Below are 16078 nucleotides of genomic sequence, written 5' to 3'. Positions count from 1 at the left end.
TTAATGTCTCCAAATGAATAATTCAGCTCAGTTTAACTTTTCTCACAGGATTTTTTTTCCTCCACAATTTAAATCATTTTTATGTCTGCCTTTTGATCCCTTTCAATTTCTTTATAAACCTGAAAACCAAGGTGCTCAGAATTAGAAATTATATAATTAATGAAGATCTAGTTTAGGAGCTTTGATCTTCTGACAGTGAGTGGTTTTAGAGGGTTAGGGGCAGCAGAAGTAAGACTGCTGAGATAGGTCCAGGAGTGCCCGCCCCCCCACACTCCTCATCCCACTAATGAAGGCTGGACAGACAGATCCTTGATGTCAAAAGAGGGTATGGGCCCAGGTAAAGGACTGGACACATTTCAGAGTTCAAAGCATGGTAAACGGATCCTGACTAAGGAGTCAGAATAGTGAGTAGGAAACAAGCTCAGACCTGAGGTGAAACAGAATCCCATAGAAAGTCTACATATGAACAAATTGCCACCTTTCTTAGTAAAAATCTATCCGTCTTCCAGTATTGAGACTCTTCTCTTGAGGCAAGCGCTCGTCTTCCTGATTCCTCTTCTCCTGTAGCCGGTGCAGCCACACCAACCTCCAGATGTTAGATTCCTGAGAGCTATGTTCCCAAAAGGTGTGACTGATGGAAACAGTGGGATGAGGTTGACAGCTATAATATATGAAGTAGGTTATCAGAGTTACTGGGGTTGGGGGGATTATAGACAATTGTGGGGCTCTGATGAAACCATAGGTGGGCTTTCCTTTTAGGAGGAAGGCACCAAATCCATAGTATAAAAATAATTTCATACAATTTAACCAGCCCTGAAACTAATTCATGGTTAATAACTCCTGGCTGAGAAATGTATTCTGTATTTCTTATCTATTTGTTTCCTGTCCTTTTATTAATGTTTTATATTATTGTTTCATTTGCTATCTGAGCTATGCTAAGGAGGTTTGGGCATGCAGTTTCCACATGTGAGCCAAAAGATTAACAGGGGAAACAGCAACACTGAGACCATGGCACTGGGGACAATGAATATTTGAGAGAGAACCTTGGACAGGGACGGGGATGGGGCGGGGGTGAATCTGGGGATAAGAACTGTGCCAAAGAAGTCCAGCATCCCCTTTTCACTAGTGTTTCTCTCTCTGTTCCTGTGCTAAGGTCTAGGCTGTATTTTAGCAACTAAGAAGCAGTTTCGGCCAGCTAGAAGGGGTCAAGGCAGAGAAGGGGGAAAGGGACATATGTAATACTTTCAACAATAAAGATTTAAAAACAAACAAAAAGAAGCAATTCCTTTATGAATCCTGTGATGCCATACTGATGCTGAGCCGGTTAGTCTTACATAGTTCATATTAGAGCTGCACCCAGTTACCAAACAAGGCTGGCCTGGACCCTCAGGCGGTGGGTAGGGTGAGAGGGTAGAGCAGAAAGAATGGCTTCGGTAATACAGCCTGAGCTTCACTCATGGATCTTAGTGACTGCTGTTAATTTTACTCATCCATATTCTCTGGTAGGCCCTCTGACTCTGTCTAGAGGTTTTAAATATATGACTAGAGGCCCGGTGCATGAAATTTGTGCCCTGGGGGCGGGGGGGGGGTGTCCCTCAGCCTGGCCTAGTTTCACCCTGGCTCTGTGGCTCAGTTGGTTGGAGTGTCTCCTGATACACCAAAAAGGTTGTGGATTCAGTTCCCACTCAGGGCACATTCCTAGGTTGGGGGTTTAATCCCCAGTTGGCAACCAATCAATGTTTCTCTCACATCTCTCTCTCTCTCTCTCTCTCTCTCTCTCCCTCTCTCTCTCTCTCTCATTTTCCCTCTTTCCTTCCCTCCCTCCCTCCATTCCTCTCTCTAAATATATCCTTGGATGAGGACTAAAAAATATTTACTTTCTATACTACTTTTTGACACTTAGTATCTATACTACTTTAGATGTTACCATTTTATCTTCATAATGAGATTGTGAACTTCTTCATAGACAAAAACAGGCAATATAAAACTTGCTGAATTCAACTGAAAATTGGCATTTACTTTCTTTAAAAGCCACGTGGTCTTCATTCTGATTCTTTTTCCTCAACAGAAAATGAAAACCTTAGCAGAAAGAAGGAGGAGCGCACCATCTCTTATCCTGGATAAAGCCCTACAAAAACGGCCTAGTACCAAGTAAGCGAAAGCTTTGTACTGTACATTTTGTTTGTGCTACACTTTATGTTGTTTTTTTGTTATCAACACCAGAATTCTCTGTTTAATGATAGAAACTATGGCTTCTGTTCTGAGGTTATTTGAGAAGGCCTGTTCATTTTGTGAATCATAAAGCATTTTAGAGCTGGTATGTATGCTCAGGTGTTTTAAAACTGATTCAGAAGTGGATCTCATCACATAATACACAAAAGTGCAAGTTCCATTTACTGTTAAAGTTTATTTATAAAAATAAGGAGAAATCGGAATACTACAATATGAGTTCTTTTAACAACCAGGCATGTTTGGTTATGCACAAACCTTTGCCTGGTTCTTTACCATAAGATGATGCCAGAGCATGGGTATAAGGCAAATTTTTACCCATTTTAAATCTAGAGAAAGATTAATAACATTAAAAAATGGAATCTTGATTTCTTTTATGCATTTTTGGTTAAATTAATTTACTAGTGTAATTTAAAGTTGAGAAACAAGCTAAGTATCTGTTAAAATGGCCATTTTACCTATTGAGTCTGAATACTATTTCAATGGATATTTTAAGAAAGTCATTCATACTGTGTAGAAATTGAAGGGATAGTCAATCATTAATTTATTCATTAATTTTTAAAAGGCATTTTGACTCAGGAATTTTATGTTCAAAGAAATCCTGTAATAATTTTCTCCTAATCTATGAATCCTTTTATGTAAATATAAGTCTATTTAGAGTGAGGGTGTATCTGCTATTTCTATGAATGATGTGATAATTTAACATAAAATCTATATGGAAGCATGGGTTTTCTTTTTCAATGCCAAAAATATAATATAGCTAAATCCCAATCAAACTTTCAAAATCCTTAGTCATTCTCAGGACTTAACAAGTTCTCAGACTCAGGCAGCGCCCCCCCACCACCTGCCCCACTACTGTCTCCCCATCACCTCTGCAAAAATTGGTGCTTATATTAGAGTCACGAATTATTCCTGCCTCAGAAATATGATGGGTTTTGTGTCAGATAACCACAGGGAGAAAAGTTTATTTCAGGTGAAGTGTCATATGTTTTCATCTTCAGTTTCTTTCTTATGGGTCTCTCTGGGTTTGTAATATGAATGCGTAGTGCTGGGGGACAGAACCTTTACCCGTCTTATAGAAATAATGCGTTTACTCTAAGTAATGTTGGTGCTTAATGTATATGCCCCCTCACCCCCACCCCCCAAATAAAGAGCTGTTGGGTATTGAATGTGTACAAAATATTTCCAAGTAAAATAATCCCAGGATTGGAAAGAACCTTCAAGATAATCTAGTTCAGTGGTTTCCAAACCTAAGTCAGTATTCTGCAGTGAGACCCAGTCATGCTTTTCAAAAACTCTTCAACTATTATCGGTTGCATGAATTAATGAATGAGCAAGTGACTCCATTTCCAAACCAAAATAGTAATTTAATCCATTGGCACAGTAGTTTCTGACTTTCCTGCCCTCCTTTAAGCAGCCAGTACAACGAGAATTTCCTTTTTCACTGGTATTACTTGTGAAATTCTGGCTAGGGAAACAGGGAGATTCCTTTAAGCAAAATAATCCTGAGTTATTATTAGGAAGTTATTTCATGCAGCCAAATACCACAAGAACTCGTGTACGTGGTCCAGAAATGACACACATGTTGGCCTTCTTGTGGTATTTCTTCACTGTTTACTTAGGGATAAATTCAAACTCTCCCTCCAGAAATTCACTTGTTTTGATATGGCATTCAGCCCACCTTACAGAAGGCACATAAAAATGTTACCCGCTTTTGTTTAAAATTACAATATGTTAGCACTTTCAAGTTGGTATTCACCTGTCCATCTCCTTTCTTACCTCCAAATTAGTTTCTTGTGTCTGTGCTGTTTGCAAGACCTTGTGCTGGGTGCTGCAGGTACAGCACCTCTTAAAGCTCTGCTCACTGCTGCCGGGAGGAGAAGGCAGTGCCGGAGGAGCACTGTGGTCCGGCAGAAAGTGCTTGGGCCTGGGCGGCATTCCGACGCTGGCTCTCCATCCTGACTTCCTGTGTGGCCTCAGATAAAGGAACCAATCTCTGAGTCTGTGCTTTCCTCTGGGAAATATTAATCCAGTGCTTGTATTACAGAATGTGAAATGAGAAAGTAGCTGAAAATGCTCAGAAGATTGGCTTAGTTATTCTTTGCGTCTTTCCTTCCCTTACATAGATTTCATTTTCAAGCTTTAAATGCCCTTGCTCATCCAGCGAAGTCAAGTTTGTTAAGGCAAAGCACCTGTTCTATCATTACGGCATTATATAACGAAAAGTTACTCCTTGAGCCTGCCTCATTATATAGTGGAAATTGAGTCAACGACTTGCCCTAAGTCACACAGTTAATTCAGCATTAGAAACAAAACTAGAAACCCAGGTCTTTGGTCTTGATGGAATATTCTTTACAGTACACAAGCAAAAGTTGTATGATATAGTGTCTAAGAGCATGAATTCTAGACCCAAATTGCCAGGTTTGAACCTTAATACTGATCTTTGGTCTGTTTTTAAACCAGCGATAATAGACAAAACCTATCTCACAGGTTGTAAGGCAGACTAAGTGGGGTTTATATGTGTAGAGAAGTCGGTGGCACTTTATGCTGAATGTCTAAAGGCTATTTATTATTGTTACTAACAATAGTAGCAGTAGTAACAACAGAAGTTGAAATACGCATTATCCTGGAAGAGAGATTCTTCACATGGCAGATGGGAAGTAAAAAATATGAAAGATGCCGTCTGGAAGCCAGCTAGATGCTAACATTAAATTCACTTTAACAAGACGATTCTAGGTCTGGCCTGAAGCAAGATTAGCTCGGAACATTCTGGATTTATTTTTTATTTTAAGCTTTGAGAATTTTTTTAAATTTATCTTTATTGTTGAAAGTATTACAAATGTCCCCCTTTCCTCCTCATTGACCCCCTCCACCCCACCCTTGCCCCCCGCCCTCCGGATTTATCCTTGATAGACCCTGACAACTCTTGAGGTCTCCCTAGGAAGAAGGTGAGAGTACATACACTTAGGAGGATTCTGGGAAATGAGGGCTTGGGACACAGAGCAAACTGGCCTGGTTTGCTCGGCCACTGGAGGTGAAGAGGCCCTAGACCAGTGGTTCTCAACCTTCTGGCCCTTTAAATACAGTTCCTCATGTTATGACCCAACCATAAAATTATTTTCGTTGCTACTTCATAACTGTAATGTTGCTACTGTTATGAATCGTAATGTAAATATCTGATATGCAGGATGGTCTTAGGCGACCCCTGTGAAAGGGTCGTTCGACCGCCAAAGGGGTCGCGACCCAAAGGTTGAGAACCGCTGCTCAAGGAGTTTCCTCGGTGCCAAAGCCATGAACCAAGAGCAGACACAACTGAACTTGCTGGTAAGGATGCCGGGTGCGAGCCCAGCCAGAAGGCATTGGAGGACTAGGAAAGCGGCTGTTTGCTAACTGGCTTCTACTTTTCTTTAGTCAATTCACTACTGTTGTGTATGACACACACACACACACACACACACAACACTGTCCTCCTCAGACTGTCCCCCATTATGTGCTACAAATTCCTCATCATCCCACTTGTTCTCTGTCATGGGAGCATCATCATTTTAATATTAGCCTAAAGTGGATGAGAGTTTGCCATACTTTCAAATGCGAGGAGAACATTTGTACTTGAGTCGTTTAATGAGGATTGTGGTCAAACCTTCCATAACAGAATGAAAATGTGCCTCTTCCTACGGTGGTTCAGGGTGAGCTTTCCAGATATGGTAATTGGAATAAACTGAATGACCTAAAGGCCACTCTTATGCTAAGGCTCTAAAAATAGTTATGATAAGTTTGATATAATTCAAAGAAAAAATAAGTTGAAAAAATAAGTTACTAGACTTTCTTTTGGAGTTCAATAAACGTTCTGTGCCTAGATACAGTTTCTTGATAAAAGACTTTTAAATAAAATTTTGAATTTTAGAGTAACTTTTTAAACATATTTAAGGCCTTTTTTAAAAAATACAGTAAACTATAGTTGACCCTTGAACAATATGTATTTGAACTGTATGCGTCCACTTATTACCTGGGTTTTCAATAAATAAACAATTGGCCCTCTACCCCCAGCTTTCCCATTTGTGGATTCAACCAACCACTTGTCGGTATTTTCGGGGCTCAGTTTGGAAATCCATTTTAAAAAGGAACTTGAGCATCCGTGGATTTTGGTTTCTGTGGGGCTTGTGAGGCCCCAGAACCAATCCCCTTCAGATACTGAGGGACAACTGTAGTTAAGTTTTGGGGGAGACAAATTTACAAGATAGATTTTCAACTGTAGTGTTCTCAGCATTCCTAACCTCTGTGTTGTTCAAGCGTCAACTATATACCGACATGTTATCTTAGAAAAAAAATCTGACCCAAACGCTATTCATTGTGCTGCCTTGCTTACATGCCAGTTGGCTCTACAGAAGGCCCATTCCTACAGTTTTGGACAATGTGTTCTGAGGTTTTAATTGACAGACCCGTGGATGATTCAAGATATGGGATTAGAAGAGCACAAAGTAGAAATTTATGGCAAGAAGATTGCCAGCGGCGTGCGAGATCCCTTCTCTCCTTGCAAGGAACGTTTTCCAAAGTTGTAAAATTCAGATGTGAAGGAAAGAGACAGCAATTGCTTTATAAGGTGGCAAAGTTGGCAAATTTTTACCCAACTGGAATTCGTTGCTTTAAGGAATAGGCATCCTTTATTATCACTTTATTATTTTCAAACTACTTTTCATATTCGTTAAAAAAAATGATCAAATACATCTGTGCCTGGTGTGCTATGCTGTTTTCCTATGGCAGGATTCTGGGCGGAAAGCTTTAGAAGATTATATTAAACCTCCCCACATTCTAGTGGGCTGTGACAGGGCCAAATTAATTTATTTTTGCACTTGCAGAGCAGCACATCCATTTAATTTCTTCATTCCATCTATAGCCTAATTTGCTAATTGCGGTTATGATTCAATTTTATCTTCCATTTTGGCACCAAGAGAACACTACCTCATTAGTGAATGTTTACTCGCCCTTCCTCACCTCTCTCCACGGGGTTAGCAGGCTGTCCTAAGACATCCGTACTCTTTTGGGCTCACTACTCCCTTCCCCAGTACGGCTAGGATTTCTCAGAGGAGGTTTTGAATTTCACGACCGACTTTCCTTCAGAACCCTGAAAAAAAAGCACACGAGAAGGAAGCAGAAGAATAATTGTTACTATTATTGAGAAGCCTCATACTATTGTGATTAAGAAAAGTGCAAGCTCTGGGGCCATTCTTCCTGGCTTGAATCTGACCCAGCTTCTTCCGAGGCATGATAACTTCAGCAAATTCCTTAAGCTCTCTAGGCCTCACTCTCCTCATGTGTAAAGTGAGGATAACCTCATGGGGATTGAGTTAATATTATAAGGTATCTGGCACATTGTATTACATAAGATTTTTATTAAATAAAATTATCCAAGCTCTGACCAGGTCATGCAGTTGGCTGGAGCGTCATCCCACTCACCAAAAGGCTGCGGGTTTGATTTCTGGTCAGGGCACATACCTAGGTTTCGAGTTTGATCCCCGTGTATGGGAGGCAACCAGTCGATGTTTCTCTCTCACACTGATGTTTCTTTCTCTCTCTGTCTCTTTCTCCTTCCCCGTCACCCTCTCCCCCTTCCTACCTCTCTGTCTCAAATTAATAAAAACATATCCTTGAGTGAGGATTAAAAAATAATAATTAAAAAAATTAAACTAAATTATTCAAAATATATAAATCTTTATGCTTCCCTGTCACATGATGTCTAATTTTCTTAGTGTTCCAGGTGTAAGTCTTATTCTCTCAGCTTGACTTTCAGCTTTTTGAGTGAAAAGAACCTTGTTTTCTGCTCTTTAAATCTACATGTACAGTGTCAGGTATAGAACGGATATTCTATAAATATTAGCTAAGCTGAATGAGGGCTTCCTTTCTTGCCCTAGCCAAGTAGATCATCTCTCAGCTGGAGTGAAAAGAGAGTAAGAGTCCACTGCTGCCTGAGAAGTAATATAGGCAGTGTTGAAAAGACACACAAAGAAGTGACAATGGTGGAGTGACCAGCTGTAAAGTGCATATTGATTTAACTAGAGGCCCAGTGCACGAAATCATGCACGGGTAAGGGCCCGGCCGGCTCGTCCTGATTGGTGCCCATTGGGCCAGCCAAGGGGAAGGGCCACAGGTAGTTGGTGGGCCAGCCCTGCCCCCTGGTTGAACTCCCCGTTCAACTCCCGGTCGAGGGGACAATTTTCATATTAGCCTTTCTTTATATAGGATACTTCTAAATGTTTAACTTGTCATCTGTATTGTGAACCATTGGTTCTCTGACACAGAGCTCCTGGTGTAATGAGAACACACAGAGAATGGATTCTAGTCCCTGCTCTATCACTAGATGATCCTGGTAGTCACCTGGCCTTTCTTGCAACGAGGACTCTTTCCTCATCTGGCAATAGTAGGGGGCAAGACAGAGTGTGGTTGCTTAAACCCTTTACATTCTTCCTCTACCAGCCCGAGCTCTACAATTTTGTGGTGGTTTTTTGTGCTAACCATAACTCAGTCATAAGGAGAATGGCAAATTGTATCAATAGTCATTGCAGACCCTTTCATCACAACTCTGAAACATCTTCCAGAGTGTATCTGTCACACTGCTGGAGATTAACTATACCTTCCATCATTTCAGGGCAAAGGCAAACATTTGCTTCTGTGGGACTTTTGGCCAGTCTATTGTCATAATGCCATCTTGATAACCAGCATCCACAGTGACCCCCAGTGAGTCCTACTTCCTGGTATACACGCCTTTGTCTGATCCCTCCCCATGTTGTAGCAGAGTTGATCTGTGTAACCAAGAGGACATGGCAAAAATGGTAGTATCACTTCTGTCATTGGGTCATAAATTACCAAGCTTCTGTTTCAGTTGTTCTCACACTCTCTCTGTCTCTGAGCACTTGCTCTGGGTGAAGCCATGTCCTGAAGAGCCCAATGGAGAGGTCGACAGGGGAGGAACTGAAGCCTCCAGCCAGCAGCCACACACGTGAGCTTGGAAACCGGTATTCCAACCCCAGCCGAGTCTTCAGAGACTGCAGCCTCCTCAGAGACCTGAGCCAGATGCAGCCAAGCCTCTTCCCAGTTACTGCCCCTCAGAAGCTGTGAGACAGTAAATCCTTGTTGTTTTAAGCCACTGTGTTTTGGGGTCATTTGTTATGCAGTAATAATCAATGTAGTAATCTTCAAATTAGGACACTAGTTTTCTGGGATATTTCTTCCATGTACCGTTTATGTGCTCTTATGGCTAGAGGTAGAAAGATGGGAATAGGCACTGTTCCCATTTATAAATGAAAATGCTTATTCCCCATATCATGCCATTTGTTAGAAAAGGAGACAGATGATATTCTATCTTTCTAAACAGCTATATTGAGATACAGTTCATACCATATACTGTACCTATTTCAGGTGCACAATTGAGTGCTTCTTTGTACATTCACAGAATTGTGCAGCCATCACTATAATCTTAAAGCATTTCCATCCCTCCTAAAAGAAATCCCTTAGCCATTAGCTCTCATTCCTCATTCTCTCCCATATCCCTCCTTTGCTTATCTCCAGCTCCAAGCAGCCACTAAGCTCTTTCCTGTTACTATAGCTTTGCCTCTTCTGGACTTTTTATATAAGTCCAGTCATGCACTCTGTGGTCTTTCGTGAATGGCTTCCTTCAGTTAGCATAATGTTGTCAGCTTTCATCCTTGATGTAGCTAGTATCAATACTTCATTACTTCTAGTTTTCAAATAATATTCATTATATGGATAGATACACCATATAATGAAATATTAGTTTGTGTATGCACTCATCAGTTGAGGGACATTTGAGTTATTTCTACCTTTTGGCTATTACAAATAATGCTTCTGTGAACATTCATGTATAAGTTTTTGTGTAGCACAAAATAGGGGATAGTCTGAATAGGACAATGTTGGGGTGTGCGCGCGTGTGTGTGTATGTGTGTGTATGTGTGTGTGTGTGTGTGTGTGTGTCATGCACAACAGGAGTGAACTGACAAAAATAAAGTAGAAGCCAGTTAGCAAACAGCTGCTTTCCTAGTCCTCCAATGCCTTCTGGTTGGGCTCACACCCCAGCATCCTTATCAGCAAGTTCAGTTGTGTCTGCTCTTGGTTCATGGCTTTGGCACCTAGGAACCTCCTAGAGCAGTGATGGCGAACCTTTTGAGCTCAGCGTGTCAGCATTTTAAAAAACCCTAACTTAACTCTGGTGCCGTGTCACATATAGAAATTTTTTGATATTTGCAACCATAGTAAAACAAAGACTTACATTTTTGATATTTATTTTATATATTTAAATGCCATTTAACAAAGAAAAATCAACCAAAAAAACGAGTTCGCCTCTGACACGCATGTCATAGGTTCGCCTTCACTGTCCTAGAGCCTCTTAACTCCAGTGGCCAAGCAAACCAGGCCAAGCCCCCGTGCCCCAAGCCCTGGTCCCTCAGAATCCTCCTAGGCAAACTTCAAACTTCTTCCTAGTGAGACCACAAGAGTCTTCAGGGTCTATCAAGAATAAATCCAAAATGTTCTGAGCTAATCTTGCTTCAGGCCAGACTTAGAAATATAATCATCTTGTTAAAATGAATTTAATATTAGAATCTAGCTGGCTTGCAGATGGCATCTTTCATATGTTTTACTTCCCATCTGCTATGGGAAGAATCTCTCTTCCAGGATAATGTGTATTTTGACTTCTGTTGTTACTACTGCTACTACTGCTAGTAATAATAATAATAAATAGCCTTTATACAGAAAGTATAGATTATGTCCCACAGACTACACATATAAGACCCACTTAGTCTGCCTTGCAACCTATTCAGTTGGAAACACTTTCTAATTTCCCTTTTGATTTCCTCTTTGACATATGGGTTGTTTAAAATAAAGTGTGATTCTTAGTATGATAAGATGTTCTTGGTTCATCTTAGGTATTTCCTGCCTCAGACCTGTAATTAATTATAATCTGGATAGGGAGGGCATTCATTGCTACTAGGTTGGTATTCATTTCTAGGTCTTTTCAGTGGATATCATTAAAATATATCTTCTTTAGATACAAAACATGTCATAACTACCCTGGCTGGTGTGGCTCAGTTGGTTAAGCATCGTCCTGTGCACCAGACGGTTGTGGGTTCAATTTTTGGTCAGGGCACATGCCCTGGTTTCTGGCTCAATACTCAGTAGGGGGCCTGCAGGGGGCAGCTGATCAGTATTTCACTATTACATTAATGTTTCTCTCCACCTCTCCCTTCCTTTCTCTCTATAAGGCAATAAAAAATATTTAAAATAAAAAACATCGTAACCAAATATAGATTGATTTCCAACCTAGATTCAGGGCTACAAGTGTTTTACTTAACCTTCAGACCAACAGTATCAATACTACCACCACCAATATGATTACTGAAGCTAGTTTTATTTTTTTAAAAGCAATTATCTTTATGGCCTATCCCAGTAGTCATGTATAATCATATTACTGTTTTTGAAAGTCATTTGTAATATTTTTTTCTCTATGTGGTAATTTGGTTAATTTGTTTTAATTTCATTTTTATGGTTTTATTAAACTTTATTGTATAAATGAAAACTAAGATTTTAAGTTTTATAGTTTAAGATATTGTGGTTTTATAGACTTAGGGAAAGCAATAAAATTTTTATGGTTTTATAAAATTTATAATTGTGTAACTATTTACATAGTCCATTGGAATCTATTAAAACAAGATATATTCAAAGAAATTTAGTTCCTGTTTCTTTCTCCTCATCCTTGTGTATTTTTCCTTTGCCATTGATAACTTTAAAAGTTCAGTTTTATTTGATCAGATATGAATGTATGTTTTTATCCCCTTTCTTAAAAAATAATATACTACATACTTTTTCTACCCCACTTTCTTTACATTACAGTATATCTGTATGATCGTTTCACACTAGTATATAGAGATATTTTTCTTTCTCCTCTACAGTTCTTTGGTAATTCGTTGTTTATGCATGAGTACCATGGTTTATGCAGCCAGTCCCCTGATGATGAATGCTTGGTTACTGTGTCTTCACTTTTTGCTATAAATGATCCTAGAGCACAAATAAAATAGAAATAAAAGCTTGTACTTGTGAAAACTAGGATGACTATATATATTTGTGGAGGATGCTCCACGTCTTCCCTTTGTAAAGGTTGTAATTTCCACTCTCACTACTGATGCAGAAAAGTCCCTGTCCTGCTACATCCTCCCTCATGGAATGTATTGGGATAACGGATGTATCAGGGTAGTTTAAATGTAAATTTCTACTGGTGTGAAGTGAAACATATTTTAAATTATATGTTATGCTAAATAAACGTAAACTAAATTATAAAATGTCTACTCTGTTAAACATAATCAGAAATGACATGAGGACAAAAACTCATCAGTGCAATTGAGAAATATAAAATGTTCTTTCCATAAAAATAAATGCTGAATTGTTGTTTCGACTATGCCAGTTTTTTTTTTTAATTTTATTATTTATTACAAAGGATATTACATATGTGTCCATTTTTTCCCCCCGCCCAAGACAGTCCCCTAGCCACCCCCATCTATGCCAGTTTTTTAAAAGGATACTTTGTGTTAATGATGACAGTGTCTCTGAATTTTTCTTAAACTGAGAACTTACACCCAGATAATGTTTTCATATCAGCATTATAGGAAGAAGTAAAATTTCTACTATATTTGCCAATTAACTCATTTTTTATCTAAAGATCCTTCTGGATGTGAAATCCTTGTCCTCCTGCTAATTTCCCCCACTGTGCCCCCTCCAGCATTTCATTTATTACAAAACTGAGCTTATGGTTGTGTCTGTGCACCTGGATACTGACATGAGCTACTAGTACTTCCTCTTGGACATAGTAATTGTTTGCTTTTAATGAAAAATAAAATACAATGAAAACAGAAAAGGAAAACAAAGGAATCAATACCAACTTTTTATCTTTTACCCTCCAGCAAACATTGGAGAGTTGGGATGACTTTACGTGGAACCACTGGTTCAACAATGGTCCTCTGATATACTGGTTTTGGAATTATGCAAATTTCTAAACTAAGTATCAGTACTCTGCAATGTAAAGATCTGGGTTTAGTCCTCATTGGGCTGAATTTTTTTTAATCTAATGACAATTACAGATAACTAATTTGTGGGGTGGGGACATTTCATTATTTTCTAACATTGTAACTAGGAAAAATCTTAAATATAAACAGAAGTTTATAGGATAGTACAATGAATACTCATATACTCACTACTTGTATTTTATCTGTAATTGACATTTGCCATGTTTATTTCATCTATATTCATTTAATTAGCTCTCTATTTGTTTATGAATCATTTGAAATTAAATTAAGACATAGTGCTTTCATCAAAATACTTATGCATAAAACTCCTAAAAATACAACATTCTTCTATACAACAAAACATTTATCACACTTAAGAAAATTTAAATTTCCCTTAACATCATCTAATGCATGTTTTATATTCAAATTACCCTGATAATCCCTACATTTTTACATAACTATCATTTTTAAACCAGGATTTAAATTGAGGTTCACAATTACATTTGGTTGTTAGGTCTCTTTATCTCTTGTAAAATAGAACAGTCCCTCCAACTTTTTTTAATCCTTATTTATTAATTTTTTAAAGAGACTAGTCCTAAATTCTAGATTTTTTTCTGGAGAAGAGTCAACATAATAGTTACCTATTTTTGTGTAACAAATTGCCTCAGTACTAGAAGCTTTTAACAGCAAACACTTACTATTCCACACAGTTTTGAGAATGAGAAATCCAGAAGCAGTTTAGCTGGGTGGGCCTGGCTCCGTCTCTCATGAGGTTGCATCAAGGTGTCAACTGGTACTGCAGTCTCTGCTGGTTTGACTGATGTGGGAGATCCACCACCAGCACTCACTTGGTTTTTGGCAGAAGGCCTCAGGTTTTTGTTGTTGTTTTTGCTTTAAAAAATTTTTAATATATTGCAAGGCCTGCTTTAGTAGCATGCTAGTCCCCAGAAAATAACCCAGTACCCTCCTTGTCAGTAACATACATGCTCAAGTTGACCAGAAAACTCATATTTCTAAACCCCTGTGTGTACATGTGTCTTTGAACCAAAGCCATGGGGCTCGTGTGGCTGTTGCTGTTGTAACGTGCTTCTCCTGCTGACAGACCAGTGTCCACCCGCTCCAGAGGGCGGGCAGGGTGCAGAAACCTTTACATGGTAGTGAGGGTTTCCAAGCACCGCTACCCTCACCCACACAAAAGGAGATTCTTATTTCTAACCAAACCACTGGCCTCAAATTTGGCTCCCAGTGACCAGAATGGTTTTCCTCCGTTAGAAAAAGCACAAACATCTGCACACCCATATAAGTTTTTTTCATTTTGCATTTAAATACAAAAACACTCCTCTGCTCCGTGTTATAAATGAGGACCAGGCAATGAGAATTTTCTTCTTCTAAGGTAGGGCTGTCCACCCTAATGCTTTACACTGATCTTGCCTTCCAGTGGGGCCAGGCCACGGAAGCACAGCAGGTAAGAAGGCATCTTCCTGCCTCAGCCCTACACTTTCCTAATTCTCACTTTAATTAGAAAACTGATTATAACCTTCTAGGAAATGGAACTTCCCACCAAGAGGAAATACCTAATCTAACCATGGAGTAAGCCCAACCCCCACCCCCACCCCCTTTAGCTCCCTTAAAGCAAAAAGTCCTCCCCTCCCTTCACAAATACTGTGCTCACCATCTGTACTGTAGATGCCTATTGGACAAACACTTGATGAAGTGAAAGTCGCATTTCCCTGTCCCCTCCCCACTAACGCACTATAAAGCTTCAATGATGGGGGCTGGGGGAAGTGTATATGAAGAGATTAGGAACTTGACCCCTCTATTCCGGACAAAGAAAGCAAGAGGTGTTAACTGGGCATGAGGCATAAAAAAAAGGCCTTGATATTCCGCCCATTCATTTACAGCTGTTACAACAATTAAGAGGGGCTGGAGTGGAACCGGATGAGAAGTAATTAGAAGGGGTTGATGCTGCAAGTCTAGTCCACTTAGTCCTATGCTGGAAGGTCTCATAACCAATTTCATTGAGAAGACACGTGGGGATGAGAGTTTCTGTCACCGCCAAGGAGTCACACTTGGCAGAGGGGCTTGGGGCTTCAAAGTAACCCTTCTCCTGGCCGACAGCCCAGAACGCAGCTGCTAACGCTCGGGTTGGCCCCTCTGGCAGAAAAGTCGTTAATGTTGGAGGTTTCTTCAGTCCTTTTAGGCGCCTGGCATTGTCCCTTCCACTTGGGATGTGAGGCTATGGTACTGGTGCTGCCTGCTCAGCCTCTGGGTGGACTCGAGTCCTCAGTGTACTTCAGGCCGTTCTCCTCTCGCATGGCCTTGGTGCTGATGGAGGCCTGTTTTCTGCTGCGTGGTGACTCCATAAGGTTGCTAACAACATGGCAACTGACTTGCCCCACAGTAAGCAATCCAAGAGAAAGACATGCATGCACACACACACATGCAGAGAGAGAGAGAGAGAGAGAGAGAGAGAGAGAGAGAGAGAGAGAGAGATTGATCAAGCTGAAAGCTAGAGTATTTTTCATAATCTCACCTTGGAAATGACATAGTGTTACTTCTGCCAAATTCTCTTGGTTATAGGGACCAGGGCTAATACAATATTGGAGGGCACATAAGGGTATGAATTCTATCGGCAGATATCATGGCATGCCAACCCACAGGCTGGCCATTACAGCCCACATTCCAGATTTCTCCGATTCCGTTGCCTTGTCATTAAAGGTGTTCCTTTATTTCCCCAATATTTCCAATACACTGACAGTCTAACTGCTTGATTATATTTAGGC

At 39.9% G+C, this 16078-nt stretch overlaps 1 protein-coding gene across 1 annotated transcript in view; it reads left to right on the top strand.

Moving 5' to 3' along the window:
- Positions 1-327: 327 nt before the first annotated feature.
- ARHGAP20 (Rho GTPase activating protein 20) overlaps positions 328-16078 on the top strand; it is a gene marked incomplete at its 3' end in the record, with an annotated part of 61957 nt that continues 46206 nt past the window's right edge. The window contains exons 1-2 of the mRNA XM_006775250.2: positions 328-404; positions 2032-2151. Of these exons, the coding sequence (XP_006775313.2) occupies positions 328-404; positions 2032-2151 (197 nt within the window). The remainder of the gene's footprint in view (positions 405-2031; positions 2152-16078) is intronic.

The sequence above is a fragment of the Myotis davidii genome, unplaced genomic scaffold, assembly GCF_000327345.1.
Source record: "Myotis davidii unplaced genomic scaffold, ASM32734v1 scaffold8, whole genome shotgun sequence".
NCBI lineage: Eukaryota > Metazoa > Chordata > Mammalia > Chiroptera > Vespertilionidae > Myotis > Myotis davidii.
This window is presented reverse-complemented; position numbering and strand designations above follow the sequence as displayed.